At 41.0% G+C, this 14,604-nt stretch overlaps 8 protein-coding genes across 8 annotated transcripts; 4 read left to right on the top strand and 4 right to left on the bottom strand. All coding sequences in view use genetic code 12, as the record gives it.

The window, feature by feature from the left end:
• Positions 1 to 449: 449 nt before the first annotated feature.
• GUK1 (guanylate kinase) lies at positions 450 to 1,151 on the top strand (the record flags this gene model as incomplete). Its single annotated transcript, XM_051752390.1, has 1 exon — positions 450 to 1,151. One exon carries the CDS (start codon positions 450 to 452, stop codon positions 1,149 to 1,151), a length of 702 nt encoding a protein of 233 aa, XP_051608451.1.
• A 284-nt stretch (positions 1,152 to 1,435) lies between these two features.
• On the top strand, positions 1,436 to 2,002 carry KGF57_003013 (uncharacterized protein; the record flags this gene model as incomplete). Its single annotated transcript, XM_051752389.1, has 2 exons — positions 1,436 to 1,479; positions 1,561 to 2,002. 2 exons carry the CDS (start codon positions 1,436 to 1,438, stop codon positions 2,000 to 2,002), a joined length of 486 nt encoding a protein of 161 aa, XP_051608450.1.
• Positions 2,003 to 2,650: 648 nt separating this feature from the next.
• BUD7 (exomer complex subunit) lies at positions 2,651 to 4,912 on the bottom strand (the record flags this gene model as incomplete). The annotated part of the gene is made up of 1 exon (XM_051752388.1): positions 2,651 to 4,912. The coding sequence occupies one exon, from the start codon at positions 4,910 to 4,912 to the stop codon at positions 2,651 to 2,653; it is 2,262 nt and encodes a 753-aa protein (XP_051608449.1).
• A 309-nt stretch (positions 4,913 to 5,221) lies between these two features.
• Positions 5,222 to 5,830, bottom strand: KGF57_003011 (chromatin modification protein; the record flags this gene model as incomplete). Its single annotated transcript, XM_051752387.1, has 1 exon — positions 5,222 to 5,830. One exon carries the CDS (start codon positions 5,828 to 5,830, stop codon positions 5,222 to 5,224), a length of 609 nt encoding a protein of 202 aa, XP_051608448.1.
• A 166-nt stretch (positions 5,831 to 5,996) lies between these two features.
• On the top strand, positions 5,997 to 7,524 carry KGF57_003010 (thiamine diphosphokinase; the record flags this gene model as incomplete). Its single annotated transcript, XM_051752386.1, has 2 exons — positions 5,997 to 6,778; positions 7,083 to 7,524. The coding sequence occupies 2 exons, from the start codon at positions 5,997 to 5,999 to the stop codon at positions 7,522 to 7,524; spliced, it is 1,224 nt and encodes a 407-aa protein (XP_051608447.1).
• Positions 7,525 to 7,970: 446 nt separating this feature from the next.
• Positions 7,971 to 8,549, top strand: HAM1 (nucleoside triphosphate pyrophosphohydrolase; the record flags this gene model as incomplete). Its single annotated transcript, XM_051752385.1, has 1 exon — positions 7,971 to 8,549. One exon carries the CDS (start codon positions 7,971 to 7,973, stop codon positions 8,547 to 8,549), a length of 579 nt encoding a protein of 192 aa, XP_051608446.1.
• Positions 8,550 to 8,643: 94 nt separating this feature from the next.
• KGF57_003008 (uncharacterized protein) lies at positions 8,644 to 9,225 on the bottom strand (the record flags this gene model as incomplete). The annotated part of the gene is made up of 1 exon (XM_051752384.1): positions 8,644 to 9,225. The coding sequence occupies one exon, from the start codon at positions 9,223 to 9,225 to the stop codon at positions 8,644 to 8,646; it is 582 nt and encodes a 193-aa protein (XP_051608445.1).
• A 740-nt stretch (positions 9,226 to 9,965) lies between these two features.
• On the bottom strand, positions 9,966 to 12,764 carry KGF57_003007 (uncharacterized protein; the record flags this gene model as incomplete). Its single annotated transcript, XM_051752382.1, has 1 exon — positions 9,966 to 12,764. The coding sequence occupies one exon, from the start codon at positions 12,762 to 12,764 to the stop codon at positions 9,966 to 9,968; it is 2,799 nt and encodes a 932-aa protein (XP_051608444.1).
• Between the last annotated feature and the right edge of the window lie 1,840 nt (positions 12,765 to 14,604).

Raw genomic sequence — 14,604 nt, 5'->3', positions numbered from 1 at the left:
GGAGACTATTGAGTTCTTTATGGGTGTGAATTGTGTAGTCCAATCGCGTCACAAAACAAACAAACTGTGGACACATCCATCCACGTAATTTTTTTTTTTCTTTTTTTTTTTTTTTTTTTTTTTTTTTTTTTTTTTTTTTTTTNAAGGAAATTCACGCTTACTGAACGCATGGGTTCAATCTTCACAGCAGCTTTGTATACAAGAGGGTAATGTTACAAATGAATATATGCTGTCAGTTTTTTACTTCTACATCAGCGTCGGGTCCAGGAATATCAACCTACATGGTATTATCGGAGACTATTGAGTTCTTTATGGGTGTGAATTGTGTAGTCCAATCGCGTCACAAAACAAACAAACTGTGGACCCATCCATCCCCGTAATTTTTTTTTTTCTTTTTTTTTTTTTTTTTTTTCTTTTTTTGTTTTTGGATTTTTGAAATCCATTTAAAGATGTTTATACGAAATAGATCAGCCATTGCTGTACTCACATCGCTCAAACGTCCATTAAATAGTTGCATACCCAAGCGTTCTTGGAACACTCAAGCTACAATGTCCTCTTCCTCGTCATCATCATCATCATCATCATCATCTACTACAACTAGACCAATTGTCATTTCTGGTCCTTCAGGGACTGGTAAATCAACTTTACTAAAAAAGTTGTTTGCTGAGTATCCAAACAAGTTTGGGTTTTCCGTTTCAAACACTACAAGAAAACCAAGAGAAGGGGAAGTTGACGGTAAGGATTACCACTTCAGCACTGTCGACGAATTCAAGAAACTAATCGATGAGAGCAAGTTTATTGAATGGGCACAGTTTTCTGGAAACTACTACGGAACCACCATCAAAGCAGTCAAGGATGTTGCTGACCTGGGCAAGATTTGTTTGTTGGATATTGATATGCAAGGTGTCAAGTCAGTTAAACAAACTGATTTAAATGCAAGATATCTATTCATCAGCCCACCTTCCATTGAAGAGTTGAGAAGCCGATTGGAAGGCAGAGGCACTGAAAGCAAAGAGAGTTTGGAAAAGAGGATTGCTGCCGCTGAAGGCGAGCTTGCATATGCAAAGACGGGTGCTCATGATTTGGTGATTGTCAATGACGATTTGGATAAGGCTTATTCTGAATTCAAAAAGTTTATTTTAGAGGAGTAGATAGATAAAAAGGTGCAATATATTTGACATTAAGGTATTCTCAACTTTTGCAATGCCATGTAGAAACTAGCAATGCCTGGGGACCATTGGTACAACGTATTTTTTGTGTTCTCTGGTGGTGGAGATGCCGGTCTGGATTTTACTGTCACAATACAAAATCAAACAGCAAAAAAAAATCAAAGAGAACCAATTTTCTCGACCTAGCACCGCAAAAGATCACACGCCACGGAGCACACTATCGTCACCGACTTGTCCACTTCACCTATACCCCTAAGAAATACGAAATGACGGCAGGACTTCCATCATCCGTGAACTTTGGCGATGAAGAGTACGTTTGATAGGTGCACATGCTCCATCTGCTCCCACAAGAACCCATCTATGAACAATCACATACTAACATTTTTAATAGCGAGCCAAATTTCTTGAGAAAATTAGCAGACAAGGCCAAAGAGCAACCACTTGTCCCCATCGGGTCCATCCTCACGGCAGGCGCAGTGATATTAGCAGCAAGGTCAATGAAACGAGGCGAAAAGATCAAAACACAACGATATTTCCGGTACAGAATTGGGTTCCAGTTTGCGACATTGATTGCATTGGTGGTTGGAGGTATGACTTTTGGCGTTGCTACGCATGAGCAGAAGAAGTCCAAGGAGGATATGTTGAGGGAGAAGGCTAAACAAAGGGAGAAATTGTGGATAGAGGAGTTGGAGAGAAGAGATGCCATCATTCAAGCTAGGAAGGAGAGATTGGAACAGTCGAGAAAGGAATTGAGAAACTTGGCAAAACAGGGATTCGATGAGGAGAAAGATAGTGGAAAAGTAGATGACTCAGAGTTGGAGAAGGGTAACTAAATCAAAGAGATGAAATGTTGAACCACTAGACTCTGTCCCTGCCACTTGCAAAAACTAACAAACACTCTTTGTATATAATTGGATAAAGAAACGACGTAATGGGTTTTGATTGCACTAGCTGTAAACGATAATGAGATGACGACTTTAGGACCACAAACAGCACGATATCTTCTCTTTGTGAGACACACTTGCTCTCTTGTCTCTTTGATCTACCTTCTCACAATAGGATTTATCTTGTAGAACTCCATCGGCGAGTACACAAATCTGCCATTGTGTGGAGGTTGTGGGAAACTTGGGATGATTTTGTCCTTGTGTACTTTTTCCAAATGCGACTGGAACATGGATAACCTATTCATTGCGGAGGACATTGTGGATTTGTAGTGGGTTAATGAAGTTTTGAAAAAGCACCAGGAAGAAAGTTTAGATTAGTAGTTTCAGAAAAGAAAGAAAGTGTTCTGGACAGGTTATAGGTATGATGGTTAATTTGAATTGAGAAATTTGAAAAAAAAAAATTGAAAAATAAAAATTATTGCAGCATGTCTCGTGATCTCGGACTTTTCATAAAGCGAGACGCATTTTTTCCCCTTCATAATGGTATATTGTTGTTACAACTACACTGCTTTTGAACATGGTTTACCTAAATGAAGTTTACTCATCAGCGTTATTTAGATTGTACAATTTAATGTAATCATCATTCAAATCCTTCATCATCTCAATTACTCCGTGGTTGCTAAAACGATCCTCTTTTTGGTCTTTAACAGCACCATCTTTACTTCCACTACCAGGTAATTTGACTTCACTGTACAAAGCCTTCACAGAACTTTCAATCTTGACTGAACCTTCCCATGCAACCAAATCACTCAACGCCAATAGCAAAAATGGGGAAAAGTCAGAATACCATCGATGGTTCCATACCAATAATCGAACTATACTCTCCAAAATCTTTTCGCTCAACTGGTTCATCATTTTGGAATAGTTTTGAATAAAGTTTGGATTACTGTTAAACGACGAGGTGTTTTTAGTTATAAGCCTCGAGTGTTCCTTCAAGTAGTATTTCAACATTTCACGTTGGGATTTGGCGGAAAAACGCCCACTTAAAGCATTTGAAAAGGCAACAGCTCCTTCTTTAAAATGCTTCAACCTGTATGCTATCAGACCAAGTATTTCCCACTCCAAAGTGGTCTTTTTGTACTCCATTTGTTGTGCTTGGAAATGCAAGGACTCCGTTTGCCACATGGTAAAAGCTCTCAAATCCTCATACAAAAGCATAAACAAATTGTCCAACCACCTTTCACATAATCTCTTTTTCTTAAACTCTTCATCGTAGTTCGTTTCGTCTTCCACAGTTGGTGCTTCTGGTGCCACTGATGCTGCTGCATCAAGTGGCTTTTGTGTTGGAGACTTGACGGCCACAGTCGATTCGACATCACTCTCGACAACTGAAGGCGTCGCGGTGGTACTAGCGTCATTGACATTGACATTGACATTGACCGATGATTGGGTTGAAGCTTTGCGAAGGTGGCCATTGGCAGTTGTTTTCTTGTCTTTCTTGTATTCCTCTTCCATAACAAATACCTTGGCACGATATTTCAACAACTGTTCCCATCCAGTTTTGGCCACAATCTCTGTTAACAAGTCATAGGCTTTGGCGTATGTCGATTTCAAGTTCGCTGCTGGTAAGTTGGCCAATTGCGGATCCAAGTTTCTATGTTCATAGCTGATATCATTGCTTTGCAAATTGGAAACTTCATCCAATGTGACATCCAACGGTGATGGCAAATGCAATTCATCATGAGTCTTGATTGGCACAACCCTCTTCAACTGATACCTCTCCTTGTGAGAGTTCATTGGACACGAATTCAAAGTTAGAAGCGCATTTTCAAAATCACCCAATTTAGTATAGCACTTCACCAAGACTGACCAAGTAAAGTAATCGGAAGGAGAAGACTTGACTGCTTGTTTTGCCAATTCTAATGCCAATTCAGGCTTCTTCTTATCTAAACAGTACTCGGCTTGCAATACCAACGTGTTTGCGTCCCTTTTGTTCTTTTGGATCCCCTTGTACATTGTCTTTACTGCTTCAATCTCATCTTGCTTCAACAATTGGAGTTTAGCAATGATTGAAATCAAACCAGGCTCAGTTTTATACAATCTTTGCAAAATCTCCATACCCTGACTATAGCTTTGGGTCAACTCAACCACCTTCAAGAACCCATCAACAAGGTAGTTGTTTACAGCGGTTGGTTGTGGGAAATCAACATTACATCCCAACTTGGTACCTTGGAAAAACAATTGCTCAAACCCGGTGAAATAGTTATTCAACAACTCTTTTGAGGCAACTCCATTATTGAACGGATTAATCTTTCTAATTTCAACAACCCCGCCCAACTTATTGGCATCTTCATTGTCTTCACTTTCTAATACAGCTCTAGTAACAGAGGTGACAAATGTTTCGATCCACACCTTGTCCAATTGCTTTTCATTCAAATTGTCCTGAATCATCTTACCATCTTGATTTAAAATTTGTATTCCAAACTTTCCCGGGATATGAACAGTGACTCTTACATCCAACTTACTGAAGGCGTTGAAGGTACAATACGTCAATTGAGGAACTTTCCAATGTTTCTTTTCTCCAAACCAGTATTGCGCCTTTGACGTCATTAAATTGGCCAAGCTCTGCAAGTGTGCAGCAATTGACGCTACTGAGGAAGTATCAACTCCAACGAAATATAGGAAAGTGCCAATTTCCCCACTCTCCCTTTTGGCATTGACTGAGTGCTTGTAAATATTACATAAATCAGGAGGTCCCAACTCAATGAACTGAAGTAGCCTGGCGGTACGTTCAGTAAGGCATGCACCCGGGTACTCCTCTTTAACCTCTGGAATCGATCCTAACGACGGAGGTAGCATTGTATTGGTGGCTGTTGGAGTTAAAAGTTACAGGACAGGACACGTTGGTTGTATTCTCGTAGTTCTGTTTTTTTTTTTTTTATTTTTTTTTTTTCTTCTCTTTGGTTTGTTGAAAATCTGTGGTGAACTTGGCTGTGTCCTATACTTTGCTGCCAAGCTCAAGTTGCAGCGGTTTCTAAGAATGGTCTTCTTAATACCTCTACATTGACTCCTCGGTATGTGTAATCCTTAATAAACTATATTGTTACAATTGATTTACAAACTACATGACTGTATAGGACATATTACCCCCCCCACCACCCTCCTTTACTAATTGGGTTTAGACTTTTTCTTCTGCCCGCCTATTTCATCACCTTCAGGCTCGTCATAGACACTCTCCCAATCCTTTGCCGTCAAACAATACTTTTCAGGAGGCAAATTTAACCCCCACTTCGGTATCACTGGAGGCAAGGGCTTGGAATTTCTCTCTTGTGCCAACTCCAACATTAGTTCCTTTGGCGGCACCGGCTTGAATTGGTAATTTCCCCTCGCGGCAATGGCAAGTCTAATGTCATCTGTATTAACCGTTGCGTTGGCGTTTGAATTCACATTCGAGCTAGCTGGTTTGGCATGGTCGTTGTATACAAGTGCATCCTTCAAAATGGACTTGGTGTATCTGTGAGCAAAATCCATCAATTGTAGCGGCACGTGGTCTTGATAGTTCTGTATTCCTTGAGTGGCAAATATTAAATGGAGCAATCGTACATCACGAGGTACTATCGCCTCCTTCTTTTCCTGAGAGGTCGGCTGTTGTGGAGCTTGTGGTTGTGCTTGCTGTGCTTGCTGTGGTTGTGACGACTGGTTTTGCGTTGAAGGCCTAGACGCAGAAGTGTGTGGCGCCGATATCGTGTCTGCAGAACTTGGAGCAGGGACACTCATATTGCTAACTTAGAGACAATAGAGTGGATATTGATTGGGCAGTGAATCTTGTTGCACTATTTGGATGTTGTCAGTTTTTTTATTTTTTATTTTTTTTTTTTCTATTGTCCGCACTTTGGCACTGTCAATTTTTCGACACACACCCGATTTCCGTAGCAAAAACACCATGTCGAGTGAAGGAGAGGTGTTTGAAAGGCCAGATACTGTGGTTGTTGACCCTCCGCTGGGGAAGAATCACACAATTGAGCCATTTGCATTTCTCACATCGGAGAAAGAAAGTGATCGAAAACACAATGTTCTTCTCATATCAAACCAACCGTTCAAAATCAATCTCAAAGATATTTGGATCCATTGTGGATTGGTAGTATGCGCAGATGGGGGCGCTAATAGACTACATGATTATTTTTCCAATGACCAAGAGCGGGGCGAGTATTTGCCAAATTATATCACAGGAGACTTTGATTCGCTAAGAGACGATGTCAGAAAGTTTTACCAATCAAATGGGGTCAAGATAATACCGCAATACGGGCAGTATAGTAATGACTTTCAGAAATCTGTTCGATGCATACAAATACACTTTTTGCTTTCAGAGCAGGGTAAATCGTGGCCAGAAGTAGATGACGACGATGGGTTAAAGTCACTATGGGAGAATGAGATGGGAGGTGAAAGCACGATAGAAATTTACATTTACGCATTATCTGTGATTGGGGGAAGATTTGATCAAACTATACAATCAATAAACCAGCTTTACATTCTCCGTCAACAACAACCAAATTTGCATATGTTTTTCATAACCAATGATGATATAATTTTCTTGTTGTACAAGGGCGTCAATTTCATCACTTATCCAAACCGAGCCATCTTCTGCAAAAATACATCGTCACCGCCATTGTGTGGGCTTCTACCTCTCGGAGGAAAGGCTGTCACGTTGAATAGTTTTGGGTTGCGGTATGATGTCAAAAATTGGGTAACGCAAATGCCGGGTCAGATAAGCTCCTCGAATCGAATTGTTGGAGAGAAGGGGTTTGTCATTGAGTGCAGCGAGGATATTTCAATGAATATAGAATTAGATTTATAAGGAATAGACAAGATAGAGCAGATTACCGGAGTAGATTTTGTTTGTAATTTCATTTGGTAGCGAGAATCACAACTCAATTTTTTTCCCACAAACTGCGATCAAAATTTTCCAGTTCAATTTAAAGAGACAAATCTGGCACTGGATACTCTGAGGCTCTCCATCCATTATGTTTAGATCGCTCGCGAGAACGTCCTTTAGAGGCATGAACCAGACGGCGACTAGATTTGCCTCGCTGTATATTCCACCGAGATCACCAATACTATCATCACTTTCACCACTTTCATTTTCATCGTCATCATCATCATCATCATCAAGTCCATCAACCATTTTGCAAACACCAAACTTGGTCCCCACAGCTAATGAAGTCGCATTGAAGTTGCCGAATATTACATCCTTGCCTTTGTCAAATCCCCCTGCTAATAAGGATTTAAGTATTGCCATTGAAGTTGAAATAGTGGGCGATGAAATCAAGTTTGAGATTGTTGATGCAGGAGAGAACAACAACGAAATGTATGCTGACTCTGTTTTACGTAAGAGGAGGTTGAAGATGAAGAAGCACAAGTACAAGAAGAGAAGAAAGGCACAACGTGCGTTGAGAAAGAGATTGGGTAAGTAGAGAGGATAATACTTGTATATAGAGGAAAGAAATGGACACACTACAACGAGCATACGATGCTTCACTTCTTGAGTCATGTATAGCAGTAACGATGTGCTTGTTTGTGTGCTACTACAGTCGTGGTCGCATCTGCTCTGAAGCAGACGGTTTCTGGTTGTGGAAAGTTTAAAGCAACATATCGATTCTATTTCCTCCTTGACAATTTCCCGGTTAAAAAGTCTTTTTCTTTTTTCTTTTTTTCTTTAAGAACGAAATAGAATCCTCAGCTTTCTTAAGCAATGCCTTAGCAAGAGATATCCGATCTATTAGTTTGTCCATTCTAAGGAGATCAATTTCCTTTGACTCATTGAAGAAGAAGAAAAAAAAAAAAAATAAAACATAAGTTCACTCTGTTGCCAAGTAGTGTCATAGATTTTGCAACTTTTACAGATACACCACAATCAGCCATGTCAACCATCACATTCGTCACAGGAAACTCCAACAAGCTCAAGGAAGTTCTTGCGATCTTATCTACTTCCTCGCAAGATTCCAACAAAGTTGGAAAATTCCACATCACAAACAAGTCTATCGACTTGGATGAAGTTCAAGGCACCATTGAAGAGGTCACAATCCACAAAGCGCAATCAGCCGCCCAACAAATCAACGGACCGGTACTTGTTGAAGATACTTGTTTAGGGTTCAACGCATACAACGACTTACCTGGCCCTTACATCAAGTGGTTTGTGAAACTGATTGGATTGCAAGGGTTGGTGAAGATGTTGGCTGGATTTGAAGACAAAGGCGCCAATGCAATTTGCACATTTGGGTATTGTGAAGGACCTGGTAAAGAAGTCAAGATTTTTCAAGGAAGAACTGAAGGCACAATCGTTGACAGCAGAGGGCCAACTGATTTTGGATGGGATTCCGTATTTCAACCAACTGGGTTTGATCAGACATATGCAGAGATGGACAAATCAGTTAAAAACACTATAAGTCATAGATACAGAGCATTAGATAAAGTGAGAGGTTACTTGTTGTCTCTCTAAAGTAAATACATACATCATCTGCGAGGAAATATATCGTCATCATAATCATTAATAAACAAACTTTGAAATGCAATATTCTATACCATCTATCTTTTCAAGCGAAAATCTCTTTAATCTTTTCCAAAAATCCTCCCTTCTTCTTATTCTTCTTGGCACCATGCGACGAAACACTGTATAGCGCAGGAACGCCTTGCTCATGCTCCGACGACGACCTACTTCTTGAGTTCAGAATGACATTACCAAATCCACCACGACCCACACTAAAGCCTCTGGAATTAGTAGCTTGCAAATCGAGGCTCTTGACCTTAGTGAGACCGTCGTTATCATCAACATCTTGTAACTTTCTCGTCAACTCAGGATCTTTGTTGTCAACCATATTTCCAAACCCACCACGACCTGTCGTCACCTTCGGGGTCGTTAGACGCGGAGTTCCCGATCCCACTGGCGCCAACTTGGGAGATGACATCTGCTGGTCCGATCTCTTGATATTACCTGCTCCTCCTCTCCCAGTAGAATAGTATGTTGGTCTCTGCTCGCCTTCACCGTTTGATGGTGTATTGCTGAGGTTCGGCAGTATATGGTCTCGAAGCTCGTTCGAGTTTGTGTTCAGTTCCGAGGTTTTCTCGTGTGAGTGATGTATGTTACCAGCACCACCTCTACCTGTGGAGTAAGGCATTGTTGTGGATTAAATATTGTATGTATATGTGTGTATGTGTGTATGTGTGTGTGTGTGGGGGGGGGGACAATAACCGCGGATAAAAAAGTTACGAAAGTGGTCAGCCCTGGGGTGAGACGATGGATATCGTGTAAGAGTAGTAGACCTAGATAGCAATGAGATGTGTACACCGTTCCAAAATGGAGTGTATGGAGTAGAATAGTTGATGGATGAAGAAGGAAAAACTGTGGTGGAATCTCAAGATGGAGCAAAAGCAAGTGACCAACAAGGAGAAAACAAAAGAAAAAAAAAAAAAAGAAAAAGAAATAAAAAAAGAAATAAAAGCCGCATAAAACGTATTGCCCAATATACTGCGGTTTGGATGTATATCTAAGGTGTAAAGCCACAAAAAGCCATTTCGGGTGAAATGGTTGGTGCCGCACGGAAGTTAAACACCGGACTGAATGTTTAGGCATCTCAACCGCAAGCTCTCGTAGTCCTGTTGACCGTTGTAAAGAGGTATAATAGTAACAGAAAGACGTTTACGGGAGCTTTAACACTAGCATACCCAATGAATGTGCATGCAGTTGTGAGGCAAAGATTTTATCTACTGACATTTTTCGCAACAATCTCTCCTCATTGTCTTGTCAAATGCTGTGTAAACACAACCAAAACGTTGTCTCGAGATCTAAATACACTAAACCAGAGCATATACTCTAATAACGTTCGTAAAAGCTCACCCCCCCTTCCCTCCCTCTCGTTCAAGCATCTAAACTGACGACACTAGACGCAACATCACTATCAAATCGCCCACCAAAACTTTGCTCATCATCACCATCATTAGAACTGGACCACTCAACTTCACAAAGAGAATTTAATTCAATCGCCTGGGTTTGCGCTTGTGCGTGCGCACTCGCCATAGTCTTTACCATCATCATAGTCATCATCAGTTTCAGCTTGGTTGAGTTTGCATCAAATTTGGCCACTCCTTGCATTGCATTAGATGGTACATGAATATTAGTGGCAGTGGTATTATGGTTACAGCCGGCTCTATTCTTGTTTCTCGTCAACAGCAGCGGAGCAAATTCGAATTGTCGCTGCAATTGCTGTCGATGATAATAAGAAGCTTTGGAGATGCGCATAGATGTTGAAGCGGCAATTGTATTGCATGTAGTGGCTGATGTGGCTGCAGTGGCTGCAGTGGCGACCGTTGTTCCATTACCGTCCCCAACACCAACTTCATGATGAACTTCCTCCTTATTATTTTTGATGAAATAAATTGCACCTGTCAAATCATTCTCTTTTTCAGTTTCATCAGCAACGTAAAACCCATCGGAATCAACAATGCATGCTGGAAAGTGATTTGAATCTAAGAGATCAGGTTCACCATCACCGGTAGAATCATCATTGTTGTGGGTATCGTCGACGACATTGATCTTCAGTAATTGCTCGTTTATGTGCGAATACAACCCAAGTTGCAAATTTGGCATTGGATTGGAAGTATTTGGTGTCGTAGCGACAACAGCACCAGCACCAGCACCAGCACCAGCTTCATCATGGTCAAGCATAGATTTCATTTGTTCCTTTTCCACAACGAATCCATCCATTTTTTTACTTCTTTGATGATGCAGCTTGATTAGTTTCAACTTGGTCAATTTCGCATTATAATAACAATGGAGTCGATCCCTCACTTGCACAAACCATTTGTGACCGTAGTTACTGTTGCCCTGACTTTCAGTTTCCCGCGTACCAGTGACAAGATCTTGAGACTCATCACAGGATGTAGTAGTCAGTTCATTTGTTTGTTTATAGTTTGCTCCTCTCTCGGCTTTACTTGCGTTATTCATTCCTCTCTTTTTACCTAATAATGGCATATGCTCCTCGAATTCTCGGCAATCAACGTCATATTGCAGCAATTGCATCAGTGTCAGCAGTTGTACGTCAGTTCCATAGTCACTATCAACACCCGAGACGGCGCCAGTAGCAATAGGACCAGTATCATCTCGGTTTGTTCCACCGGTAGCAATGTCTCCACATTCAGTCTTGATGTCACGAATGGACGCATGTGCACTAAGCGAGGACGATTTCAATCCTTCTTCAACAACACAAGTAAACTTCTTGCCAAACTCAACCTGTTGGTGATGGAATGAAGCTGCCGTGGACTTGGAATCATCGACCAACGGCGACGTTGACGAAGTCAATGATGATTCGGTAGGTACTTTAGTGGCATTACTGTTATTGGTGGTGTTTGTGGTGTTTGTGGTGTTTGTGGTGTTTGTAATTGTATTGGGCGTGGCTACTCTTGATTCCAACGTGCGCATTGAGCTCCGCTTCTTGAGAAAGCTTGGTTGGTAGGAAGCTACATCTGGGATAATGTTGACTTTGAAGTTGTTGATATTGAAACAAGGATCAAATCGACTACCGAACCTAGCAGGTGAATTGTGAGGTGTAAGTGGTGCAGTATTACCGCGAGCTGTGACAGGTGCAGAAATTGCAGCAGGTGGTAAGTTGGGGTAACCATTTGAACCAGCTTTGGCCGATCCATTACTATGTTTGCATGAGTCTTGTCGAGTTTTGGTTGTGGTTGAATTTGTGTAACTTGATCTTGCAACAATTGGTGTCATTGCCTTGTACCTCAAATTAGCACTCCTTTCTCCATTGATTGATGCAGTCATCGTAGTGGCTGTTGTAGCAGTGGTTGCAATGGATAAAAATGATGCATTGTCTCCTGCACCAACTCCCCTTCTAGCCGATCCCACAGTATCAATCACTTCGCCACCATTCTCCTTTTCACGAGCACGAGCACCCTCACTGCTCAAACTCATCTTTCTTCGAATGCTTCTTCTTTTCCGTTTACTCCTTCTCTCTTTAATCGCTCTACCATTTTCATCACAAACAAAGACATCCAGTTCATTTGTTTGTCTTGTTTTGAAGTTCAACAAAGTACCACGATGGGAAAACTTGAGCTTGTCAACTTTAACTAGTGAGTAAAAGGCATCGTGTAGTGCAAGGGTGGGTAGATTGAAGCTCAGGGTGATTGAAGAGGTTGACCCAATTGGCAGTAAATCCAAGGAGGAGACCGAGTCGGGTGGCGCTGGCGTTGGTGCGGGTGCTGGTGTTGCTGTTGCTGTTGCTGTTGCTGTTGCTGTTGCTGTTGCTGTTGCTGTTGCTGTTGCTGTTGCTGTTGCTGTTGCTGTTGCTGATTGCACCTCCTTCCTAATTCCTTTGTCTGTATGGTTCTTTTCAGTGGCAAAACTCTGTCTGATTGAAAGGATAGGGGATATCGGTGACACCAGCTTGAAGGACGAATACGGTTTCGAGGATGTTGTCAACAGCTCTTGATCGGTATTTGCACTCCCACCTACAAGTGATTCCACCTGTTTATTTGGTAAAGAAACTGCACTCTTTTTAACTCCCCTTCTTTCACCACCATTGTCATCTATATTCACTTGAGAAACAGGTTTGTCAATGTATGGATTATAGTTTTTCTCTGCTTTATTTTTACCATGTGCTCTTGGCTCTAGGTTCAATCTATCAAAAAGCTTGCGAACTATAGTCATGATGGAGTAGTTTATCGATGGCGAAGCAAAATAGCCGAGTTCAAGAAAGTGGAAGAAAGGAACCAGTATGAATCCAAGTGTGGTGTCCTGCAAGCTGGGAAGGCCTCAAAGGACTTTCTTTCTCTCTTGTTACGTCATTAGTAAAGATGAGGATCCTTATCTAGTGGGTTATAGATTCCCAAATCTATGAGGTGGCATCTTTGTGGCTAGCATTAAACGTGGAAAATCTGGGTGGCAACAACTAGCAAAAGGATACAAGAAATTTTGATATGCTAAGTTCGAGTTTCCCCAAAAGTTAATCATTTCATGTTATTTTTTTCATTTGAATTTTTATTTTGTTTAGGTTTGGTTGCAAAAAGTACAGAAGCTCCCGATAAGTGACGCTAGAAATTAAACAGGTTGATTTGGATGAGGGATCGCGAAACAGTTATTGACCGAAAACAAAAGCAAGTAGGGAAGTGGTGACCTGCTATTCAAAAGTGTGGATGCAAATAAAAGCTTTGTTCGCTTTGAAGTACAGAACCATCCAACGGAAACAGTAATAGTCAGTCGTTGACATGGCATTGGCTATGCCCATTCACCTCTATCTGTCCTCTTTAAATTACCATCAAGCTACACGTTACAGATCTGGGGTCTTGAAGATACTGGGGAAAACAGAGGAAGTTACGAACAACACAGTCCCCTTGCTCACTCATGCATAATGCACAAAACATTACTCTGCCAAAGTGACTCAGGTGCTCAATTACACGAGTTATGATTGAAGTGTAGCTTGAATAGCGTGACGGATGGTTTGTGTTGATACACTACTCTGAAAGCGAGATCAGAGGACTCCCTGTCAATACCACTGTCCTATTGTCCACAAAGACAGCGAGAAGGCTTCGTCTGTTGTTCTGCTTGTTTCTTGCTATTGTTTAAGGGAGTTCTCTCTCTTTTTTCGAATATAGACGAGGTCAAATATAATACGACAAAGGAAGTCTCTAATAGTGGGGTTATATTGTTGCTTCTAGCTCAAAACTACATTTTCCCCTATTTTCGTCTATAATGAATTTCGTGAATTTCGTGTTTTTCGTGTTTTTCGCGTATTAGACATTTTCATACCTTCTTACAACTGCGCCCCCCTTTCGTCTTTTTTTTATTTTTATTCTTTTTTTTTTTTTTCTCTCGAGATTTTCGCGTTTTTATTGTTTTTATTTTTTTTTTGCTTTGCTAAATACAATGCGCATAAAACGAAGGTCATAATTGGGGGTGAAAAGAGTCTGCATGTTGTGTCAACACCTGTGTTTTCTGTGTATACTCAGTAACACACGATAGCCAGCCCATACTCCTTAGCTCACGTCACCACCCTCACTGCAGGATAAGTCTATTAGAAAATATGATGTCCTCCTCATTTCTTTGGTGTGTGTGAGCATACGTTATTAAGCTTTGCCCAAGATTGTGTAATATTCACACAGCCCCCCCTTTTTAATATATTTATTTTTTCTTTGTTGCTGTCAAAAAAAAAAAAAAAAAAAAAGAAACGACAATTTTAATCTAAACTGTTCTGTAAGGTCGTGCTGTTTGGAAAAGATAACTAATTTTGTTTTCTCTTTTGTTATTTTTGCACCTTGGCCCCAGCCGCACTAACAGGGAAAGATAAGTAACTGCAGATTCTCGCTGGCAAAAAGCTGATACAAGGGAAGCAAAAAGAGATATTGGGGGAGGGGGATAAGTTGCCCTGTAATAGACGTGCCCTTAGTGAGTAGGGGTTGGAGGCATACCAGCTCGAGTTTGAAGGTTCTGGTAAGAGCGAACTTTTTCTTTTTGTCTTTTTTTGTTTTTTTTTTTAAATGGCACGATGGTA

The sequence above is a fragment of the Candida theae genome (genome assembly GCF_024610275.1).
Source record: "Candida theae strain CBS 12239 chromosome Unknown scaffold2, whole genome shotgun sequence".
Lineage (NCBI taxonomy): Eukaryota > Fungi > Ascomycota > Pichiomycetes > Serinales > Debaryomycetaceae > Lodderomyces > Lodderomyces theae.
This window is presented reverse-complemented; position numbering and strand designations above follow the sequence as displayed.